This window comes from Pongo abelii, chromosome 10 (assembly GCF_028885655.2).
Source record: "Pongo abelii isolate AG06213 chromosome 10, NHGRI_mPonAbe1-v2.0_pri, whole genome shotgun sequence".
Taxonomy (NCBI): Eukaryota; Metazoa; Chordata; class Mammalia; order Primates; family Hominidae; genus Pongo; species Pongo abelii.
In genome coordinates, this window is record NC_071995.2 from 45,354,769 (window position 1) to 45,377,175 (window position 22,407).

General features: G+C 37.1%; 1 protein-coding gene across 2 annotated transcripts in view; it reads right to left on the bottom strand.

Moving 5' to 3' along the window:
- Nucleotides 1–9,343: 9,343 nt before the first annotated feature.
- RPAP3 (RNA polymerase II associated protein 3) overlaps nucleotides 9,344–22,407 on the bottom strand; it is a 42,513-nt gene continuing 29,449 nt past the window's right edge. The window contains exons 13-17 of one of the 2 annotated variants that reach the window (XM_024257397.3): nucleotides 16,140–16,378; nucleotides 14,946–15,132; nucleotides 13,778–13,875; nucleotides 13,008–13,108; nucleotides 9,344–9,646 (exon numbers count right to left, since the gene is read on the bottom strand). In XM_024257397.3, coding sequence (XP_024113165.2) covers nucleotides 9,561–9,646; nucleotides 13,008–13,108; nucleotides 13,778–13,875; nucleotides 14,946–15,132; nucleotides 16,140–16,378 — 711 coding nt within the window. In that variant the 3' untranslated portion in view covers nucleotides 9,344–9,560. The remainder of the gene's footprint in view (nucleotides 9,647–13,007; nucleotides 13,109–13,777; nucleotides 13,876–14,945; nucleotides 15,133–16,139; nucleotides 16,379–22,407) is intronic. The other variant, XM_063712138.1, reaches the window with a different exon arrangement.

Sequence of the window (22,407 nt, forward strand, 5' to 3'; positions counted from 1 at the left end):
CAGAAGTCAAACACACTGAAGGAGGATCTTCTGCTTAGGTACACTGCCCACATACCTGGATCCTGGGATAGGCATCCAGGATTGCAGATTCCAGGTGCACCCAAGGCCAAGCCCTCTGGAAGCCCCTGCAGTGTTAACCACAGCCTCCTCCAGAGCTGCATTCAGCAGGACACCAGAGCAGGGCTTCATACACACATAAACCTTGGGACTGTTATTGTTGTTTGGTGTTTTGTCTATTATAAAATATAAATGGATATTCTAAATTTGTTTTAGTCTATTTGGGCTACAGTAACAAATTACCATAAACTGGGTAGCTTATAAACAACAGAAATTTATTTCTCACCATTCTAGAGAATGGGAAGTCAAAGATCATGGCAGATTTGATGTCTGGTGAAGGTTAATAATCTTCTTGCTATAACCTCCCATGGGAGAAGGGACAAGGCAGCTCTCCGGGGTTTCTTTTTTTAAATAAGGTCACTAATTCCATTCATGAGAGCTCTGACTTCATGACTTAATCACCTCCCAAAGGTCCCACCTCCTAATACTATCACACTGGGGATTAGTTCTCAACTAATGTCTAGGGAGACACAGACATGAAGACCATAGCAAAAATATATAGTAGGTGAACAGCATTTATTAAATAAAATTACCCAGAGGTCTTTTTCGCTTAATTCAAACTCTAACTGTAAGCATCAGCTAATGGAGGCTCCCAGATCCCTGAGGTGCGCCTACTTTAGAAGTGGTCATTTTCAGAGATGGAATGTAAGGAATTTTGTCTCCTTGCTGCTACTAGGTTAAAATTACTGCTATATAAAATTCAAAGATGTCACAAATCTTAAAAGCCGTATCGCTAGACAGGCTGCCGTTAAGACTAAATTGAAGTGAAGCTATTAATCCTCATGTTTGACGGGAAATAAGTTTTAAACTTATATAAGCTCAACAAAACAATCATGTTAAAAACTTTTTAATCAAGTCTTTTTGTTGCCCCAAATTATTATTTGACAAAGTAGAATCAAACCGATTGGGATAGCCTATATCATGTGTGGCTTCATTTTTCTTCTCTTTAAGTGATTACAGTGAAAAAGTCATGAAGAGTATAATTCTCTCATGAATTAGATTTGACAGTCCTACATTAAATAACCACTGTAAGAGGAGAAACTCACTAATTCTAGCCTAATGTCGTAATAATCTAGACTGATCATTCAATAAACAGCTAAGCGTCTGCCATAGACAAGGCCAATGTTAGCACTAATGACATCTAAGATGATGTCACGACCCTCCAGGAACTTAAAATCTAGTTATGTGCACACATGAAAAATTAACAAATAAAAAAGAAGGGAAAATGTACCAGTCAACTCAAACTCTATCCCCCATGTCACCTTCCATAGTATACAGAATTGCCTACACCCCCAAGGTCAAGTCAAGGTGCTCATGACTATGCTATTAATACATGGCCTTCCCCTATGCTGATCCCGCCACCTGGACATCTCCTTCCCACTGTGGACCTGGACCATCCTTCTCAAGACTCATATCAAATGCTGCCTCTTCCTTCCCTGTCCCACCCAATCTGATTCAGAGCTGCCCTCTGTGCTCTTTCCAAACCTTTATTAGGGCACTCATGGCACTGTGCTGTAACTGCAGATTTATTTGACTCCCCAGCTACCCTGTGTGTTACTGAAGGGCAGAAGTTATGTCTGTTTTCTGATGCTTAATCCCCTACTGGGTACACTATAGACACTTAAGAAATTTTGAATGAATGAACGCCCAGAAGTCCTGTGGATTCTCCCACCTACATATATTTTTAAAATCCATCTTGATGGCTGGGCGTGCCTATAATCCCAGCACTTTGGGAGGCCAAGACAGGGTGGATCACTTGAGGTCAGGAGTTCGAGACCAGCCTGGCCAACATTGCGAAACCCCGTCTCTACTAAAAATATAAAAATTAGCTGGGTGTGGTGGCGCATCCCTGTAATCCCAGCTACTTGGGAGGCTGAGGCTGGAGAATCGCTTGAACCCAATAGGCTGAGGCTGCAGTGAGCCAAGATTGCACCATTGCACTCCAGGCTGGGTGACAGAAGACTCTGTCTCAGAAACAAGAAATAAAAATCCATCCTGTCTTCTCTATACATCCAAAAGAATAACATATAGAATGGTGGTTGGGCATGTGGCTTCTGGAATCAGACTACTTGGTACAGTATCTCTGCTCCACCACCTGTTAATCTGATGTCTATGGGCAAATTATATAACCTATATATGCCTCAGTTTCCTTATCTCTAAAATGAAATCCTTGAGTGATTCTTGATCACTTTTAGAAAATTGGCCTTTTTGTCATAGCAAAGTCCTTTCATAATCTGGCTCCTACTTCTTCACCATCTCCCCACAGCCAAGCCCCAAGTACCTCCACTGCCTGCAAATCCCTAAATGTTTCCTGTTTTCATACTCCTCTGTTCCAAGCTGTTCTACCTAAACCATGCTTTCCCTGCATCTGCCTGGATTCTTCTTTCTTTTCTGATTAGAAAGAAGAATTGTCCAATTCCCCTAATAGACCGAGATACTTCAGGGTAGAGGCTGTGGTTTAGCATAGCAGCTGGCACATAATATGTGCTGCTGAATTAAGAATTAAATCCACAAATCAGAAAGCCCTTGGTCAAACAAGTTGTCCCAATATTTAACTTAGAAGATGGCCATCACAAGAAGTCTCATGAGCAGTGAGGTGTCCTGCAAGCTGTGTGCACAGGTGACATAATGAGAGCAATGCTAAAGGAAGATTTAGCTGGCAGAGGCACACAGGTGGATTATACAGGAATACAGCCAGAGAGACTCAGTAGGGGTTACTGCCATCTTCAGGACACGAGGTGACACATGGCAGACACTGCAAGGGGAAAGCCCACTGGACTTCATGAGTTAGTGATTGGATGCAGGCAAAAAGAAGTAGCGGTCAAAAATATTGCTAAGGTTGAAATTTCTGTCTGAACCAACAATGGCCACATTAAAAGAGGGGCAGTCAGGAGAGACGGCTAGAATGGGGCTGCTGGATTGCAAGGGCAATGAGCTGCTATTTACAATGTTGGGTTCTGGTCAGTAATAGCACACCAAGGAATAACAGTTAGTACAGAACCAGGGAAAAAGGAGAGCAATTAAGAAACAAATTTGGGAGTTATTAGTAGAGGTTCTGAGTAGTCATGCTGTCAGGGGACAGGAGAGGGCCAAGGACTAGACTAGACACGCAAAGATGAAAAGGAGACAGAGACAGAGCTATGAGGAGGAGGCAAAGAACCAACAGGGTGAAATGTCACCAAGGCCAAGATAGCCAACCAGGTCAAATGCTACAGGGGGTCAAGGACAGTAAGAACTAAGGGGAAAATGACTAATTTTACCATCACAGAACTACTGGGGATAGCCAGAAGAGAGAGAGGATATGGACAGGGTCAAAGGACCATTCCTCTAAGCAGGGAAATCCAGACTTGCTTGTAGTCAGGGGAGGAGCCTCAGAAAATAGAGGACATCAGGATACAAGATAATAGAAAAGATAGAAGGGCATGGGCTCAAGGCCCACACTCTAAAAAAAGGAGATACACATGGAAGAGAAAGCAAATAACCTCTTCAGTGCTAGGAGGGTGATATTTGATCAGGAGAATATAGCTATTAGCACGGAGAGTTCTCCTAGTAGATTAATGGTGGGTGGTAGGGCAAGGTTAGTGAGGCTTGCTAGAAGTCATCAAAAGGCCATTAGGGGGAGTAGAGTTTGAAGGCCTTGAGAGAGGATCTAGCTCTTGTAACTCATACCTAAAATGAAAAATCAATACCAGACAGATCAAGCCCTAAAAAGGCATAAGCCTTCAGTTGTTCACAAATTTGATAGTTGAGATGTATAGACTGTGCATCCAAAACCTCTGGTGTTGCAAAAGAAGAGATGCTTGCTAAACACTCATAGGCCTCAGAGTTATGGACTGAGAAAACAGCTGATTTACCCTGAAGTTAACAAAGGCTTAAGCCCCAGGAACTCTCATTTGTACAGGCCACTTCCACCCTGAGAAGGGCTACAGGGAAGTGTTTACATGACTATGTTTTTGCAAACTACATTTTCAAACTAAATTTCAAAACCAATATATTTTAACCACAATCGATCTAGACTGCTGTCCCTTTCCACTCTAACTTCCCTGCACCAAGTGTTTTGAGATCTAGACTATGAAGTAGCTGAGTGTTACAGAATATATTTACATGGTCTGCAGTCATTTTTGTACCAGGTTGAACTACTGCTCACCATCTCAGTACAGGAAGATTTTAGGGATACTCCTACTGTCCATACCATCAACTTTTCCAGTTTTAGGCCAGAAGCTGAACCATGATATAAATGCATTAGACAGTAACCAGCTCCAGAAGTACATGTGCAGTGGTGGACAAGATTTGTAATGTATGGATCCTGAAGCTAATCTGTGGAGATACTTCTCAGTCTTCAGACATATTTTGTAACAGGATGCTTCACGGATGCCTGGTCAAAATGGGAGTTCTGCCTTACCAGAAATATATACTCATATAAACCCCAGAATCATATGGCTGAAATACAAAAGAAACATGGTAGAGATTTTCTCAAACTTGGCAACAATCCTAAAAACTTACATGACAGAACCAATAATTAGTTATGAAGACAAAGCTTTTAAATTATCAATAACAAAAAGCTTAATTCCATCATGTGCTTTTTGCCAACGTCACCCTCTCTGCGCCCACTCTCCCTAGTCTGCTCTATGTGCTCCTTTTCCAATCTGTTAAATGTGGATGTTAGTTCTGTTCCACTTACCCAATCACCCTTTTCTCCTGATTCTATACTTCCAAGTAATCTCATCTAATCCTGAGACTTCACCTAATTGCTTTTTAATGTCCAAACCCAAATCACCATCCCTAATCTATTTCAATGACCAAAGAGATCACAAATCCAACAGATCCCAAATTGAACCTTTCCCTCAGCCACTCAAACCAAACTTTCCAGTTCCACATATGGTGTCACCCACTGTGGTTTATATTTTCGTGAATGAAAGCACTGCCCTAGGGGAAAAAAAATCTGGGCACGACCATTAATGCTTCCTTCTGCTTCTCAACTTGCTTCCCAGTCCACACAGGATCACCAAATTGTACAAGTTAGGAAGCATTCACATTATGTTCCAGGGATGCCATTCACGCAGACCACAATGTAAAGGGTGCTCCTTGGAGTTAAGCCCTGAATGTGGGGGCCCTGAATCTACTGCCTAAACTTGCCCATTCTACTTCCCAAATATTTCTCCATTCTGGTCACTTCTCTCCATCCTCACGGCTAGTACTCTTGTTCAGGATACCATAATCTCTTGCCTTAGGTACCCCAAGTCCTCTGACAAGTTCCCCTGTCTCTGATGTCCCCAGGCAACTGTTCTTCCCATAGTAGCCAAAGTAAATTGTATAAAATACAAATTTGAGAATCACCCTCCTATATAAACTATCACTAGTTCCACAGTACCCTCAGGATGAAGTTCAAATGTCCTCTAGAATCTCAACCCTTCTGTCTTCACCAGCCTCATTTCTTACCACAACCCAGTTCCCACTCTGTGCAAAAAATTACACAAGTTTTCTCAAACTTGTCTTGTCTTTTGCATCTGCTATTCTTGGTATTTCCCATGATCCCTTAGTATTACCTGTTTAGCATTTATTACATTGTACCTCTTTATTTGTATCCCCACCATCCCATCCCACCTCCCACTTCATTGTAAGCTTTGTGAGGAAAGAATCCATGTTTACTTTGTTCATTTTTGTATTTCCAGTGCCTAGCAGTGCCTGGCATTATATGTAGATTCAACAAATATTTGTTAAATTAATTAAATGAATGAATCAAACAGAAGTTTCACTAACATTAAATTTTTAATGTTTCTTTAAACATAACTCTGATAAAGGTCAAACGTTAAGAAAGAATTGTAAAAAGGTAAAATGAGCCTTGGTACTGTGTTCAGAAATGCCTCCTGTTAACAGAGATAATGGATTTAGATGTTGAAAGTAAAATTTTTTTCAAATGCATTAGCACAAATTGTTAAAATGGTGAGGACTTGGGTATACCCCATCAATTTATTAAATTGAGTGTAACTAAAACAAGAGTGGGAGGCAGCCAATAAATGACAGGCATGCTGCTTCTGCCAATAATACAAGAATAATTATGATGTAAATGTTGCTATCAAGTCAAAAGATACAATTAACAGTAAATAACTACATTTCCAGAAAGAAACCACTTGGGAAAGTACTGCTTTTGTACCTTTAAGGCAATAATATTACTATTATTAATAAAAATGACTGAGCACTACGTGACAGGCATTAATGTGCTAATACTTATAAGTATTAGCCTTTCTAAAAATCTTTGAGGTAGGCATTTACTAATATTTTATTTTATATGAGAGGAAACAGAAGCTTAGAGAGGCTAAGTAGTATGTCCAAATTCACACGCTAGTTGAGTGCAATAGGTTGTATACGCAGGTTATCTGACTCAAAAATGACTTTATTAACCACTATGCTATTTTGCAATAAGGCAACAATATGACACAGCCCCTAAAGACTGTTCTTTATTCTAATCACTTTTAGGAAATGATGGTAATTGTAATAATAATAGTAACAACGGTAGCTTACTATACATCCAGCCCTGCTCCCAAAACAAAATGTGTGCATTCATTCAATCTCACTTATACCCATTCTACAGATTTCAAAAACAAAGAACAGAAAAGTAACTTGTCCAAGGCCCTAAGCCAGATGGAGCCAGAATTCAAACTCAAGAAGTCTGAATCCAGAGCCTCTGGTCTTAAATCACTACATGAAAATGTCTCTGGGGAGAAATCAGGCTAACATCAGAAATTTTTTAAAATTCAAATTCTGTAGTAAATCTTGTGATCTGTACTTCTTCAGTTAAGTCTCTACACAGGTAACACAACATAAAAACTGCAGCTGGGAGTAGTTCAAATAGCTCTACATTAAGACAAGACAGCATGTTCTGAACTGTTTTGGCCAATTTTTAGCTCTATAATCATGCAGAGAACATTAACCCTCTGAGCCTCCTTTTCTTATGTTAAGAATGACAGTAACATTACCTGCCCTGACTACCTTGTAAGTTTCTTCAAAGGATCATACCTTAGTCCATTCGGGTTGCTATAATAAAATATCAAACTGGGTAGCTTACACTAATAAAAACAGAAATTTATTTCTTACAGTTCTGGAGGCTGGGGAGTCCAAGATGAAGATGCCAGTAGATTCTGGTCTCTGGTGTCTGGTGAAGGCCCACCTTCTTGTTCGTAGATGGTGCCTTCTTATGTGCCCTTACATGGTGGAATTGGTGAACAAGCTCTCTGGGGCCTCTTTTACAAGGGCCTGCCCTCCTGACCTAATCACTTCCCAAAGGCCCCACCTCCGAAGACCATCGCCTTCAGGGTTAGGATTTCAACATATGAATTTGTGGCGGATATAAACATTCAGATGATAGCAGATAAAAAGCTAAATTCAATTGCCTGTTTATATGTCATAATACATTTAGCAATAAACAAAGTTAATAAACTCTATCTTAAGTGTATTGTAAAGCATTCAAACTATCCAAATTACAAACATATCTCAATAATTTATACCAGAACCTGAAGAAATTATCTTTGTAAATAAATTATGATTACTTCTCAAACAATTCATAAGAATAATAATATGTATAATGGCAATAAAAATTAACCACAATATTGTATAAAATTGTAAACTGAACTGTCTTATTGATGCTGATAACAATTAAAGGATGGTGTCCTAATATTTTTTAACAATTTGATAGTCTCTAAAATTAACTGGTTTTACCAGTGTTTACGCCATGCCCAAAAATTTGCTAGGCTGCTACTTTAAATATTTACTTAATATGATTCTTGCGTCAAATTCAATTAAATTTTATAAGTATCAGTTGAGCACCTAACTATGTGCAAAGGTTTGTGCTAGGTACTATGCAGAGTACAGGGATGAGCAGAGTTCTAGCCCTACTTTCAAAAGCTTACAAATGCTACACTCACATCCAACACATACATACGGGCTATATGCTAATTAGTACTTTAAACATTACTAATTTTTACATTTTTACACCTTGCATTAGATTATCTGTCCTTAACTGGTATGTAACATGGATAACATAAGGGAAAAAACCCTATGGCATTAAAATGTAAGAATACTGTGATACTTCAATTAACCTAGTTTGAAAGTCTAGTTAAAAGTCTTCTCATTTATGCAGCCAAAAAACACATGAAAAAATGCTCACCATCACTGGCCATCAGAGAAATGCAAATCAAAACCACAACGAGATACCATCTCACACCAGTTAGAATGGCAATCATTAAAAAGTCAGGAAACAACAGGTGCTGGAGAGGATGTGGAGAAACAGGAACACTTTTACACTGTTGGTGGGACTGTAAACTAGTTCAACCATTGTGGAAGTCAGTGTGGCCATTCCTCAGGGATCTAGAACTAGAAATACCATTTGACCCAGCCATCCCATTACTGGGTATATACCCAAAGGATTATAAATCATGCTGCTATAAAGACACATGCACACGTATGTTTATTGCGGCACTATTCACAATAGCAAAGACTTGGAACCAACCCAAATGTCCAGCAATGATAGACTGGATTAAGAAAATGTGGCACATATACACCATGGAATACTACGCAGCCATAAAAAATAATGAGTTCGTGTCCTTTGTAGGGACATGGATGAAATTGGAAATCATCATTCTCAGTAAACTATCACAAGGACAAAAAACCAAACACTGCATGTTCTCACTCATAGATGGGAATTGAACAATGAGAACACATGGACACAGGAAGGGGAACATCACACTCTGGGGACTGTTGTGGGGTGGGGGGAGGGATAGCATTAGGAGATATACCTAATGCTAAATGACGAGTTAATGGGTGCAGCACACCAGCATGGCACATGTATACATATGTAACTGACCTGCACATTGTGCACATGTACCCTGAAACTTAAAATATAATAATAACAAGATAAAAATAAAATAAAATAAGTCTTCTTTCTTTCAACATAAATACTAAAAATACATACCCTGCAACTAAATAACTTCATGTTAGTGAATTGGCACAATAACATTTAAAAGTTTTATAAAGAAAGGATCTCACTATCTATTTAACTTCCTCTTTACAAAGGTAATTATTCATATGCTAATGAAGCAGCTTTGGCAAGTGGTTACAAAAACTCATGAAAATATAAAAATAATGTTACATTTATCAGTCACTGAAGAATGTATCTAAATTTAACATTTAAAATGACTCATAAAATAAAATGCTGATCCTTACAAACGTATCTCATTATTTATATTTTTATTTTCAGAAAAACACAAGAGTTCACTTGAATACAATTCTCACTAGTTAAATCACAATTCACCTTATAGTTAATTAACTTATGTTCAAAGATAGTCCTTTCCTGCTATATAATTTCATTTTCTTAAAAAGCAAAACACTTTCAGTAGAAAAAATTTACATATGAAAGTCAAAAACAATTATTTTAGCAAAAATGGAAATCAACCACCATATCTTTTCTTGAGTTCTTCGACAGAATTATCCTTCAATCCTGACTTGTCTATGTGATTAAATAATGCACGTGCAACTGAAAAAGAAAAAAAATTCTCCATTTTAATCTCATTTTTTAAAAACCAAGCAAAATGTAAATTAAAAGGAGCAATCTGATTTGTCAAAAACATTTTACATTTTAAAGCAATAAACAGGTTTATAAATTCTAATTCAGATATTTAAAAAGCCAATCTGAGAACACAAAATTATATAGCAATCCAACAATGGTTCTTTCAGGAATATTTTGCTTTAGCAGTATAAAATTTCCCCTGCATTCTCAATGATATTAATCTTGCAGATTAAACTTAATTCATTCTGTACTACCTTAAAAATGTTTACTCTATCTGTGTAACAAGTGTACGTTCATTTACTTAATATTTTTATTTCAACTAAACTGTTTTTCAAACCTAAATCATTTTATTTTAAAAGAAAACTTTACATCACTACTGTAAATGAAAAACAGCAATGACACTGATGAAATCACACTTGATGGGACAGTTAAATATTTTTATATTACAAAATTAAAACTACTACAGGTTAAAAATAAGATCATGGGCCGGGCGTGGTGGCTCACGCCTGTAATCCCAGCACTTTGGGAGGCCGAGGCGGGCAGATCATGAGGTCAGGAGATCGAGACCATCCTGGCTAATATGGTGAAACCCTGTCTCTACTAAAAATACAAAAAAATTAGCCGGGCGTGGTGGCAGGCGCCTGTAGTCCCAGCTACTCAGGAGGCTGAGGCAGGAGAACGGCGTGAACCCAGGAGGCGGAGCTTGCAGTGAGCTGAGATCGCACCACTGCACTCCAGCCTGAGCGACAGAGTGAGACTCCGTCTCAAAAAAATAAAATAAGATTATGAATCGCAAAAAAATCATATTTACTACCACTGATCGGTCGACACTCAACATTAGGAAAACACTGTTATAGTTCATGCTTCTCAACATTAAAACTGGAGAACTAGCTAACAGTTATTAATGATAATGGCAATAATAAAATATAACAACAGCTAAGTATTTACTGAATACTTAGTTGCATGCCAGAACCATTCTAAGCACTTTCCATGTTTAACTTAGCAGACAGTGGAAACCCCGAAGAGCCCACCTGCATTCTCGGATACCTTGAACTTATCACATTAGAGTAACACTAAATTCATTCATTCAACACACTGACACTGAGGGGTTATTATGTACTAGCACTGAGGCCCAGTGAACCAGGTAGACAAAGTTCCTGCTGTCATGGAGCTTTCATTCTATTAGAGGGAGATACAATAAACATACACATGAACCACTGTCAGCTAGTAATGTATTACGAAGAGAAATAAAGCAGGGTAAGAAGAGAGAGGTTCATGGGGGGGGTCAGTGAAGAAAGACGTCTGTGAAGTGGTGATAGGTGAAAACCAAATGAAGAAGCACACAAGTGAAGATATGTAGGAAGATATTCTACGTTGAGAGAACAGCCAAACACAAAGTCCTCGAGGCCAAAATAAGTTTGGCAGTTTGGTAATTTTTTTTTTTTTTTTTTTTTGAGACAGAGTTTCACTCTTGTTGCCCAGGCTGGAGTGCAATGGTGCGATCTCAGCTCACTGCAACCTATGCCTCCCGGATTCAAGCGATTGATTCTCCTGCCGGAGCCTCCCAAGTAGCTGGGATTACAGGTGTCTGCCACCACGCCCAGCTAATTTTTTTCTTTCTTTTTTTTTTTTTGTATTTTTAGTAGAGACGGGGTTGCACCATGTTGGCCAGGCTGGTCTTGAGCTCCTGACTTCAGGTGATCCACCTGCCTCGGCCTCCCAAAGTGCTGCAATTACAGGCGTGAGCCACTGTGCCTGGCTGACAGTTTGGAATATTAAAAGCTATATAAAACCACTATAATGGGGCAGACTGGTTGAAAAAAGAGTGGTAAAAGATGAGGTCAAAACAGTAATAAGAAACAGTAACATTTTTCAGGGATTTCAAGGAAAATTTCTGGTTAACTAAAGCTAAAACCAAAACTTTTGGTTTAAACCCTCACTATTAAAATATACATATATATATTTTAATATATATATATTTTTATTTTTATTTAACTATTTATTTGAGACAGAGTCTCACTCTGTTGCCTAGGCTGGAATGCAGTGGCACAATCATGGCTCACTGCAGCCTCAACCTTCTATGCTGAAACGATTCTCCCACCTCAGCCCCCCGAGTAGCTGGGACTATAGATGCACGCCACCACAACCAACTAATTTTTGTATTTTTTTAAAGACGGGGTTTTGCCATGTTGGCCAGCCTGGTCTCAAGCGATCCTCCTGCCTTAACCTCCCAAAGTGCTGGGATTACAGGCATGAGCCACCATGCTTGGCCTAAAAAATATATATATATAAATTACATGTCCACTTCCCTAAGTATAATTTCAAAAGTATCTTTCTTATTGATTTAAAATAATTCAACATCACTGCTAAAAAGATAAAGAAGAAATAAAAGAAGCCCATGTATGTTTAGTACAGGAGGTATCTGAAAATGTTACACTGAGTTTTGCTAATTATTAAAAATAAAAAAAAAGACACACTGGTATGTGAATGACTTTTCTCTTTTTTCCTGAAATGAGTATAGCCCAAAACTCTGAGCAACTGAAGTTTCTGCATAGTGCAATTTTACTTTAATTAGGATTTCTCAAAACAGACTCTTTATGCCAAAAATTGTGATGTGGAAATAAAAAAGAAATACAATTCTTCAGGTTCATCACCTGCCACTCATTACTCCCTATTCTACAATCCAGCCATACCATTTTAAATTCTCTGGACTCAATTTGCTCTTTCCTGCCTCAGAACCACTACATGTATCATTCTTTCAGTCTAAAACTCTCTTGCCCAGCCTTTCCTCTGACTCTTGCACTTCTTTGAGAATTCAGCTAAAATCAAACTCAAAGAAATTACCTCTCTCAGAATGGATCAGACCTTTCCTGTACCTCGCCCAGTTACATGGTCCTGTGGCTTTGATCCTATACATACTCAGTAACAGTAGGAACTCCACCATTACACCATTTACTGCGTTTTCAAGTAGAAGGGCTCAGACTATGGAGTTGGACTGCCTGGGTTCGAATCCTGGGTCTGGCTTCCTAGCTATGTGACCTTAGCAAGTTTCTTAGCCTCTCTATACCTGTTTCCTCCTCTGTAAAAGGACAGTGAAAACAGTACCTACACTTCATAATATTGTCAGGACTAACAATACAATTTTAACTGTTCTTGTTATCCAATTTAATTAACTTAAATATAATTTAATATAATACAATTTAAATATAAATATTTAATTAAATATAACCTTATACACAATAAGGAGTCAATAAATGTCAGCTATTATTTGTTGAATGAATACAGGAATGTACAAAAATAAACATGGGAAAACTTTCATAGAACTTACTCTTTTTCTCTGTTTCTGACATAAACATCACTGCCATATCAAATCTTTTTAGTTCAGAAAGTCTTTGTAAGATTTCAAAGATGAGTGATGGCTTTTCTTTCCTGAAATAATCCAAATATAAAAACAAATGATCAGTTAAAAGCAGCTCATTTATTAATCATTCTGTTTACTAACACAATACTTCTAATTATACATAAATGACATCATTTTTCCCCTGGATACCTATATTTTAAATGCCCAAATGAAGAGATTTATCAAGTCAACTGAAGAAATTACAATATTCTTAAATGAGAGCTTAGCACGGAAACTATTATTCTGTTAAAACACTGGTCACTTCCATACCCCACTTTTCCCTACAAAAAAATTAGAGTCCTTTTTCCTCCCTTTTAAACTTTTCCCTTTTTATTGTCTGTACTTGTCATTTCCTTGCAACTTCTGTAACAATGAAACTTACAAGAAAGCTAACTTTGCTATATGCTGCTAATTTGCTATATACATTCAAAGAGAATGAACTTCCCAAATCATTGGAAATAGCATAGCATAAGAGTACAGTCAATTCTCACTTAACATCATCAATAGGTTCGTGAAAACTGCGACTTTATGTAAAACGGCATACTGTATAAACAAATCAATTTTACCATAGGCCAATTGATATAAACAAGATTTATGTTCCTATGTCTTAATCATTTTAATTAAAATTGCAGTTTCCAAAAACCTATCAATGACATTAAGTGAGGACTTACTGTATAACTAAAAAAAACTTGACTTACTCAATGTAAAAGTCATGCAGAATTTTAACGATCTGGTTGAATACATCTGGATCCAGATTTTTCTGAAACAACTTAGGATACAAAGATGGTTCAATTTGCTTGAAAAAATAAATAAAAAGACAATTACTTGATGGCAACACTTACATATCACAAATTACACAACAACTGCTTGGGTAAAAATAGTAAAGAATAACTACTTTGGGAGGCCAAGGTGGGAGGATCACCTGAGGTTGCGAGTTCGAGACCAGTCTGACCAACATGGAGAAACCCCATCTCCACTAAAAATACAAAAAATTAGCCAGGCGTGGTGGCACATCCCTGTAATCGCAGCTACTTGGGAGGCTGAGGCAGGAGAATTGCTTGAACCTGGGAGGCAGAGGTTGCGGTGAGCTGAGATTGCGTCATTGCACTCCAGCCTGGGCAACAAGAGCAAAACTCCGTCCAAAACAAAAAGAAAAGAATAACTACTATGCATTAGCACTTATGAATAATAATGGAGTCACATTAAAATGCAATTATGATAGAAGAATGAAAGTTACAGGAACTGCATGATAATCACTCTGTTCTAGTCACAGAAAAATCTTACGAGCAGAAGAGATATACACCATCCTAAGAGAGACAGGAAACTTTAAAGGGTCTCAAAGAGCAATAAATATAACTAGAGATTTTTAAAAGTAGAATTACATGAGAAAATGTATTTGGAAGTAATTTTATATTGCATAATTATAAGGAAATGTTACTCTCATTACACTTGAAAAAGACCATGCTAATCCATTATTTGCTAAATTTCATAGGATTTGATTCTTTTTCTTAAAGCAAATATTAGAAGAATGATTGCCTACATATTGCAAGCTCTGCTTGGCACACAGAAGACACTCAATGTATTTTAGGATTTTTTTTTGAAGGATTAAGCTTAAGCTAATATATATGAAATTAGATTAAGTTATTTGAGACAATAGAATTTGACACAGAATCTATTGCCAAAGGAGAACATCAAGGTTCCCTGGTTGTAAATATTTTTAAATGGTCTGACCAGGGTGATGTATTCTACAAAAATTTCTACAATAATATCCTACAAAAAGCAAATATGGCACCATTATTATAAAGTGACAAAAGAAGTTCTCTGACCTTTTACTTACAACAGAAGTACTACCTTCCTCTCTCTTACCTTTAAATACTGATACAACATATCTGGAGAACTTTTCAATTGTCTGAAATCAGATTCGAGCTGGAACGAGTTTGCAGGAATTGGAGGAAGAACAGTTGTGGCAAACTGAGCAGGTTTTTGTTCTATCTCTATAGGCATTTTCTCGCTGTAAGACTGACATACATCCTGCTTCAAACTGGCTTGAGGTCTGAAATATTTCAGAGGTATCAAACAGAAAAGAACCATAAATAATCATAGCTCAATCAAGGAGACATCAATAAAAATTTTAAATTTTTGACTTTATTAATATTGTATTATCTATTTGTATTATACAAGCATTCAATTCTTTCAGCTAATAATATATAAACATTTTTTGGCAAAATAGATTATGCTCTTGCAAATTTTCACATGCTGGCTATGTAATGACTATTCTCCTCTGCTGGGCAGCTAACCTAGCCACCTTTTGAGTATACCATTTCTATATATTTCAATTACCATGTAACATACACTAATGATTTAGCCTTTCAAAGATCTAAATGATCATTTTCAAGATATTCCAAAAAGGAAGAAATGCTCTTCCAAAAAAAACTGCCTATATAGTATTGCCCCATGATCTATACTATCACTTTAAATAAAAGTACTACTAAAGTTCAAAGTTTAAAAGAAAAAACAACTTTTAGCAGGTTTGTTGAGTGGCAATGTAAAAATATATGAGTAAGGTTTCCATACCTCAAAATGAACGTAATTAGTCTATATCTTCTATATTCTCATTATTAAGAAAAAACACATAAACTATTTTTTAAATGCCAAACAAAAGTTAGAGTCCACAACAGTCTTAAATACTAATGGATGAAATAATGGCAATCCATAAATTCTACATTTTTATGAAACTTCTTTTTAAAAAACTAAAATTTTGCTGAACTAAATAATAAAACTGAAATCCTAGAAATGAAAATTTTTAAACAAAATCAATTTTCAAGATACCTTCTTACCATCTTTAAATTTCACACTGTGGTTAAAAAAAAAAATAGTAATCATTCTTTAAGCAAAATCACCCTTACAATAAGTACAAACAAAAAAGAAAAGCTAGAACCTTAAGTTAGGCAGTTCAAAAAATTAGCATGATGAGTACAAATCAGAAGTCTCAGTAATATCAATTCTCCATTGGAATTATCCCATTCTGGACGATCATCAAATAACAGTATTTCTACTCACTGCAGGGATGAAGTATCACTGACTTCTTCTATTTTCAATACTTTTGCTCTTGGAGTATCACTTGTGGGAAAAAGGTCATCTTGGCTTGAATTCTTCTTACTTGTGGTGCCTGTGGCCGCTATTACATTTGCTAGATTAATAGGATTATTCTCTGGAGCAGCAGCAGTAGTGCTATCTGGCACATCAATAGTCTGTATCAAATTACCAGTTTCTTCAATAATAACCTTCTTGAGTGGTTTCTAAAACAATTAAAATCAATTCCTTAAATCAAAATATTAAACGTTTCCTATTTTAGGGTCACAAGTTAAAAGGCTGCAATGTTCTTACAGCTAATATCCCAGTGATAAGTAAATTCAATTTGGTGGCTAGACAGACTTAGGAGTCTGAGAATACAAAAATAAAAAGCTATACAAAGCACTTATCCCAGGTAGGTCGAAACAAGGGAGAGAGACATGTATACGTAAATATATAAGGCCATGGGTATGTTTAAGAGATGAAAGCACAAAATGCTACGAGAACACAGGAAGGAAGATAAACACTGGCATGAGGGAAGCCTTCACAGAAAAAGCACACAGGAATGGCAAAGTTGAAGGGTGCAGCACAGTCAGTGGAAAGGTGAGAAGTCCAGTGGTGCTGGTGCAAGGCACGGCATGGTGGAGATGAAGTCTGAAAGGCTGTTTGAAGACAGCTTATGAAGGGACTTGGATGCCATGAAAGGAGTTTGGACTCTATTCTAGGGGCAATACAGCAAATAAATTACCAAACCAAGAGCAGTATTGTGGACTAACTGAAGGCAAGTGGAATAAGGGCAGACAATAACCAGCATTATGTATGGGACAGACTATCACTAAAACCTAAACACATTGTCTCAATATATAGCAGCTGGATAAAACTAGCCCAGGATTAAAAATCTGCCAAGTAATATTCACAAAGTTGGTAAAAGTAAACCCTTTTTTCCAATTTAATAAAATAAATGGTTTTCACTGTTTATCTCGATCACTACACACGTCATTTTCAACTTATGTTGATATTTAATAATATATGTATATCTAATAAAATACAACAATATTCTTCACTATATCATCATACCAAACACACAGAAATACACTGAGGAGCTATTGTTCCACCAAGGGTATTGAAAAATGAAACAAGTTAAGAGAAGCTTCTAAAATTTGCAAATATTGATTAACAGTTGCAGCTATATACTTTTGTATATGTTTGAAATTTGTTTTATCTTTAGAAAAGAGAAAAAACTTTCCTCAATGTACTCTAAGTATACATTCCAACTACATAGTTGAATTATAAATTGAAAAGTTGTAAATATAAGCACTTCTCCTTCTGCAATAGATAACAAACTCAATGTTAAAACCAGAAATTCCATTAATGCAGCTAAGATATGACCCAATGGTAATAAATGAGTGTTACTAAATGAAGGTACAAAAATGAAAAAACTATAAGAAAATTTATAACAGAATTCTTCAAGCAGTTCTATTTTAAAGAATAATCATATTAAGTTAAGGCCTATGCTTTGCTAAGAACTGTATCAGCAAAAGTTTTTATCAAGATACTGATCAAGAATGGATATGTGTATTAAACCCTTTCCTTGACAACAGATATGTAAATAATGATTTGAATTTATGAATTTCCTAATCATTGGTCTCTGTTAAGTGTAGACCCAGGGTACTGAGAGCCACTGAGGGTCACTGATGACAGCTGGAAGGACTGTGGGGAAGAACAGTATGCTAGTAACAGGAGTAAACCATAAAAGAAACCACTATAGAAAGAACTTAAGAAAATATGAAAGGTTCAATTCACTTCTTTTTTAAAATCATGACTCGGAAGCGTACATTTTATTTAGTTGTATATTGTGACCATTTAAAAAAAAAGTGAGAGAGAGAGAGAAGAACAAAGGAATAAAGAGAAAAAGGGACCAAATAGGTGAAGTTTTGACATCAGGAAACAGAAAAATGAAAAAAAAAAAAAAAGGAAATAAAGCAAAATAAGATATTTTAGCAAAGACAAAAGGATCAGGACAACTTTCACTTATTACCACCCTCAGGAGAAACCCCAGGCCCAAGTTCACCTACATCTCTGCTCTCCTACACTCTGTCTAGAGGTTTGCTAAAAATACCTCCAAGCTGCCAGCCCTTCAAGCACAGACTACCCTGCCCTAGCCTTTCATTTCAATAATCCTGAGACTCATTCTCTTCTCTCTCTACTTTCCGTAGTCTTCCTTTCTTTCCTGACCACTTTCTCTGGTGACCAGGTGGTGTCACAAATATGTGACTAAAAAGGAAACTAAAATTTGTTTCACCTGAAACTGCCTCAGCATTTATGCACATTATTTCCTTTGATATAAACTAATCTGTGGGTTATTCTCAATTTATGGGGAAAAAGTAAGGATAACGCAGGGATTAACTAACTTGCTCAAGATTGCAAAGTTTATCAAGTGGGGCTCAAATCCAGTCTCAAAGGCATTATACCAAACTGCTATCCTCTACTTTTTAAAAATAATGCCCACATTTTTTTTATCATGAAGATCCATTATAAAAATCAACAGCAATTTTTTTCCCTTCCCACTAGGATACTAACTTTGTTGATTTTGGATCATTTACAGAACAGTTTACCCCAAGATTTCTCATTTCCTAGAGGTGTTTTGTTTTGTCATATTGCCATAGAGATTTAAATTCACATTATATTTTCACAACTATTAACATAAATTCATTTTTAACAAGAAGGTGGACCCAACACATTTGTAAAAGCTACTTATGGTATATTAGTCATAGGATATTACACATATCACGTGGCAATGTTTTTATAATTATGGACAGTGACGTCTAACAAAGGCCTTCTGTAAACTTGTGAATTTTTGTAAAGAAGTCTTCCAAAGATGTAAAAGTTTAAACTACATTTAATTAAGTAATCACTTTTACTGAAAAGAACAGTAAATAAATATATGAAAATGACCATAATGTGTGAAAACAACTAGATTTATGCCTGGCGCACACAACACACACAACCAGTATTACCAAGAATACAGTCATAATAGGCCAGGCATGGTGGCTCATGCCTGTAATCCTAGCACTTTGGGAGGCCAAGGTGGGCAGATCACTTGGGGTCAGGAGTTTAAGACCAGTCTGGCCAACATGGTGAAACCCCGTCTCTACTAAAAATACAAAAATTAGCCAGGCGTGATGGCAGGTGCCTGTAATCCCAGCCACAAGGGAGGCTGAGACAGGAGAATCGCTTGAACCCAGGAGTCAGAGGTTGCACAGTGAGCTGAGATCGCGCCACTGCACTCCAGCCTGGGGGACAAGCGTGAAACTCCGTCTCAAAAAAAAAAAGAATATAGTCATATTAAATGCACTGGAAAAGTATTAAACTAAGAAATCTATTTGCTACTACTAACTAGTACAAACATAGCAAAACAAACTTTCTCTCCTTTTCTGCCTTTATAAAAAGAGGATAAAAATACCTCCTCTGACTTCCTTATGAAATTGTTATTTCTAATAAAGAAAACTGTTATGCAAAGGATCGTCTATGCATAACAGTCTAAGAGGGCAGGAAGAGGATCTTGATCAGTCAGGGGTACATAGAGAGGTTTTTTAGGGGTGATGTCTTTTAATTTTCTGACTCGGTGGTTTCATGGGTGTTCACTTTGTAATTATTCTCTAAATCATAATTTGTCTTGTGTACTTTTCTGTATGTATATTTCATAATTTACTTGACGCAAGGGTGTTTATCCCAACTTCAGAAAAGAACAGTAATAAAAATACAAAGACATTTAATTTCTATAAAATGTAAAACTACTTGAAATTCCTTTAATATAAGAGAAATAGGCAGAAATATTTAAATCGATAGTGTTAAATTAAAATACTCACTTAAAAAGTTATCCCAAAACTCTAAACACTGCTAAATTTCCCTTATACGTCAGTAATCCTAGGAAGCATTTTTTAAAGATTCTTAAAAAAAAATAAAGGGCCCCAGTAAGACATTTCAACATTTCCTTTAAGAGTTAGGGGGCGTTCCAAGATGGCCGAATAGGCACAGCTCCAATCTGCAGCTCCCAGCATGATCAATGTAGAAGAAGGGTGATTTCTACATTTCCAACTGAGGTCACCAACATCAAAGACCAAAGGTAGATTAAACCACAAAGATGGGGAGAAACCAGAGCAGAAAAGCTGAAAATTCTAAAAATCAGAGCACCTATTCTCTTCCAAAGGAACATAGCTCCTCACCAGCAATGGAACAAAGCTGGATGGAGAATGACTTTGACAAGTTGACAGAAGCAGGCTTCAGAAGGTCCGTAATAACAAACTTCTCCAAGCTAAAGGAGGATGTTTGAACTCATCACAAGGAAACTAAAAACCTTGAAAAAAGATTAGACGAATGACTAACTACAATAAACAGTGCAGAGAAGACCTTAAATGACCAATGGAACTGAAAACCTGGCACGAGAACTTCGTGACGCATGCACAAGCTTCAATAGCCGATTCGATAAAGTGGAAGAAAGGGTATCAGTGATTGAAGATAAAATTAATGAAATAAAGCGACAAGACAAGGTTAGAGAAAAAAGAGTAAAAGAAATAAAATAAGCCTCCAAGAAATATGGGACTATGTGAAAAGAGCAAATCTACGATTGACTGGTGTACCTGAAAGTGATGAAGAGAATGGAACCACGTTGGAAAACACACTTCAGGATATTATCCAGTAGAACTTCCCCAACATAGCAAGGCAGGCCAACATTCAAATTCAGGAAATACAGAGAATGCCACAAAGATACTCCTCGAGAAGAGCAACCCCAAGACACAAAATTGTCAGATTTACCAAGGTTGAAATGAAGGAAAAAGTGTTAAGGGCAGTCAGAGAGAAAGGTCGAGTTATTCACAAAGGGAAGCCCATCAGACTAACAGCAGATCTCTCAGCAGAAACCCTACAAGCCAGAAGACAGTAGGGGCCAATGTTCAACATTCTTAATGAAAAGAATTTTCAACCCAGAATTTCATATCCAGCCAAACTAAGCTTCATAAGTGAAGGAGAAATAAAATCCTTTACAGACAAGCAAATGCTGACAGATTTTGTCACCACCAGGCTTGCCTTACAAGAGCTTCTGAAGGAAGCACTAAACATGGAAAGAAACAACCGGTACCAGCCACGGCAAAAACAGGCCAAATTGCAAAGACCATTGATGCTAGGAAGAAACTGCATCAATTAATGGGCAAAATAACCAGCAAACATCATAATGATAGGATCAAATTCATACATAACAATATTACCCTTAAATGTAAATGGGCTAAATGCCCCAATTAAAACACAAAGACTGCAAATTGGATAGAGTCAAGACCCATCAGTGCGCTGCACTCAGGAGACCCATCTCACGTGCAAAGACGCACATAGGCTCAAAATAAAGGGATGGAGGAAGATCTAACAAGCAAATGGAAAGCAAAAAAAAAGCAGGGGTTGCAATCCCAGTCTCTGATAAAACAGATGTTAAACCAACAAAGATCAAAAGAGACAAAGAAAGCCACTACATAATGGTAAAGGGATCAATTCAACAAGAAGAGCTAACTATCCTAAATATATATGCACCCAATACAGGAGCACTCAGATTCATAAAGCAAGTCCTCAGAGACCTACAAAGAGACTTAGACTCCCACACAATAATAATGGGAGACTTTAACACCCCACTGTCAATATTGGACAGATCAACGAGACAGAAGGTTAACAAGGATATTCAGGACCTGAACTCAGCTCTGCAACAAGCAGACCTAATAGACATCTACAGAACTCTCCACCCTAAATCAACAGAATATACATTCTTCTCAGCACCACATCACACTTATTCCAAAACTGACCACACAATTGGAAGTAAAACACTCCTCAGCAAATGTGAAAGAACAGAAATCACAACAAACTGTCTCTCAGACCACAGTGCAATCAAATTAGAACTCAGCATTAAGAAACTCACTCAAAACTGCACAACTACATGGAAACTGAACAACTTGCTCCTGAATGACTATTGGGTAAATAATGAAATGAAGGCAGAAATAAAGATGTTCTTTGAAACCAGTGAGAACAAAGACACAACGTACCAGAATCTCTGGGACACATTTAAAGCAGTGTGTAGAGGGAAATTTATAACACTAAATGCCCACAAGAGAAACCAGGAAAAGATCTAAAATCGACACCCTAACATCACAATTAAAAGAACTAGAGAAGCAAGAGCAAACAAATTCAAAAGCTAGCAGAAGGTAAGAAGTAACTATGA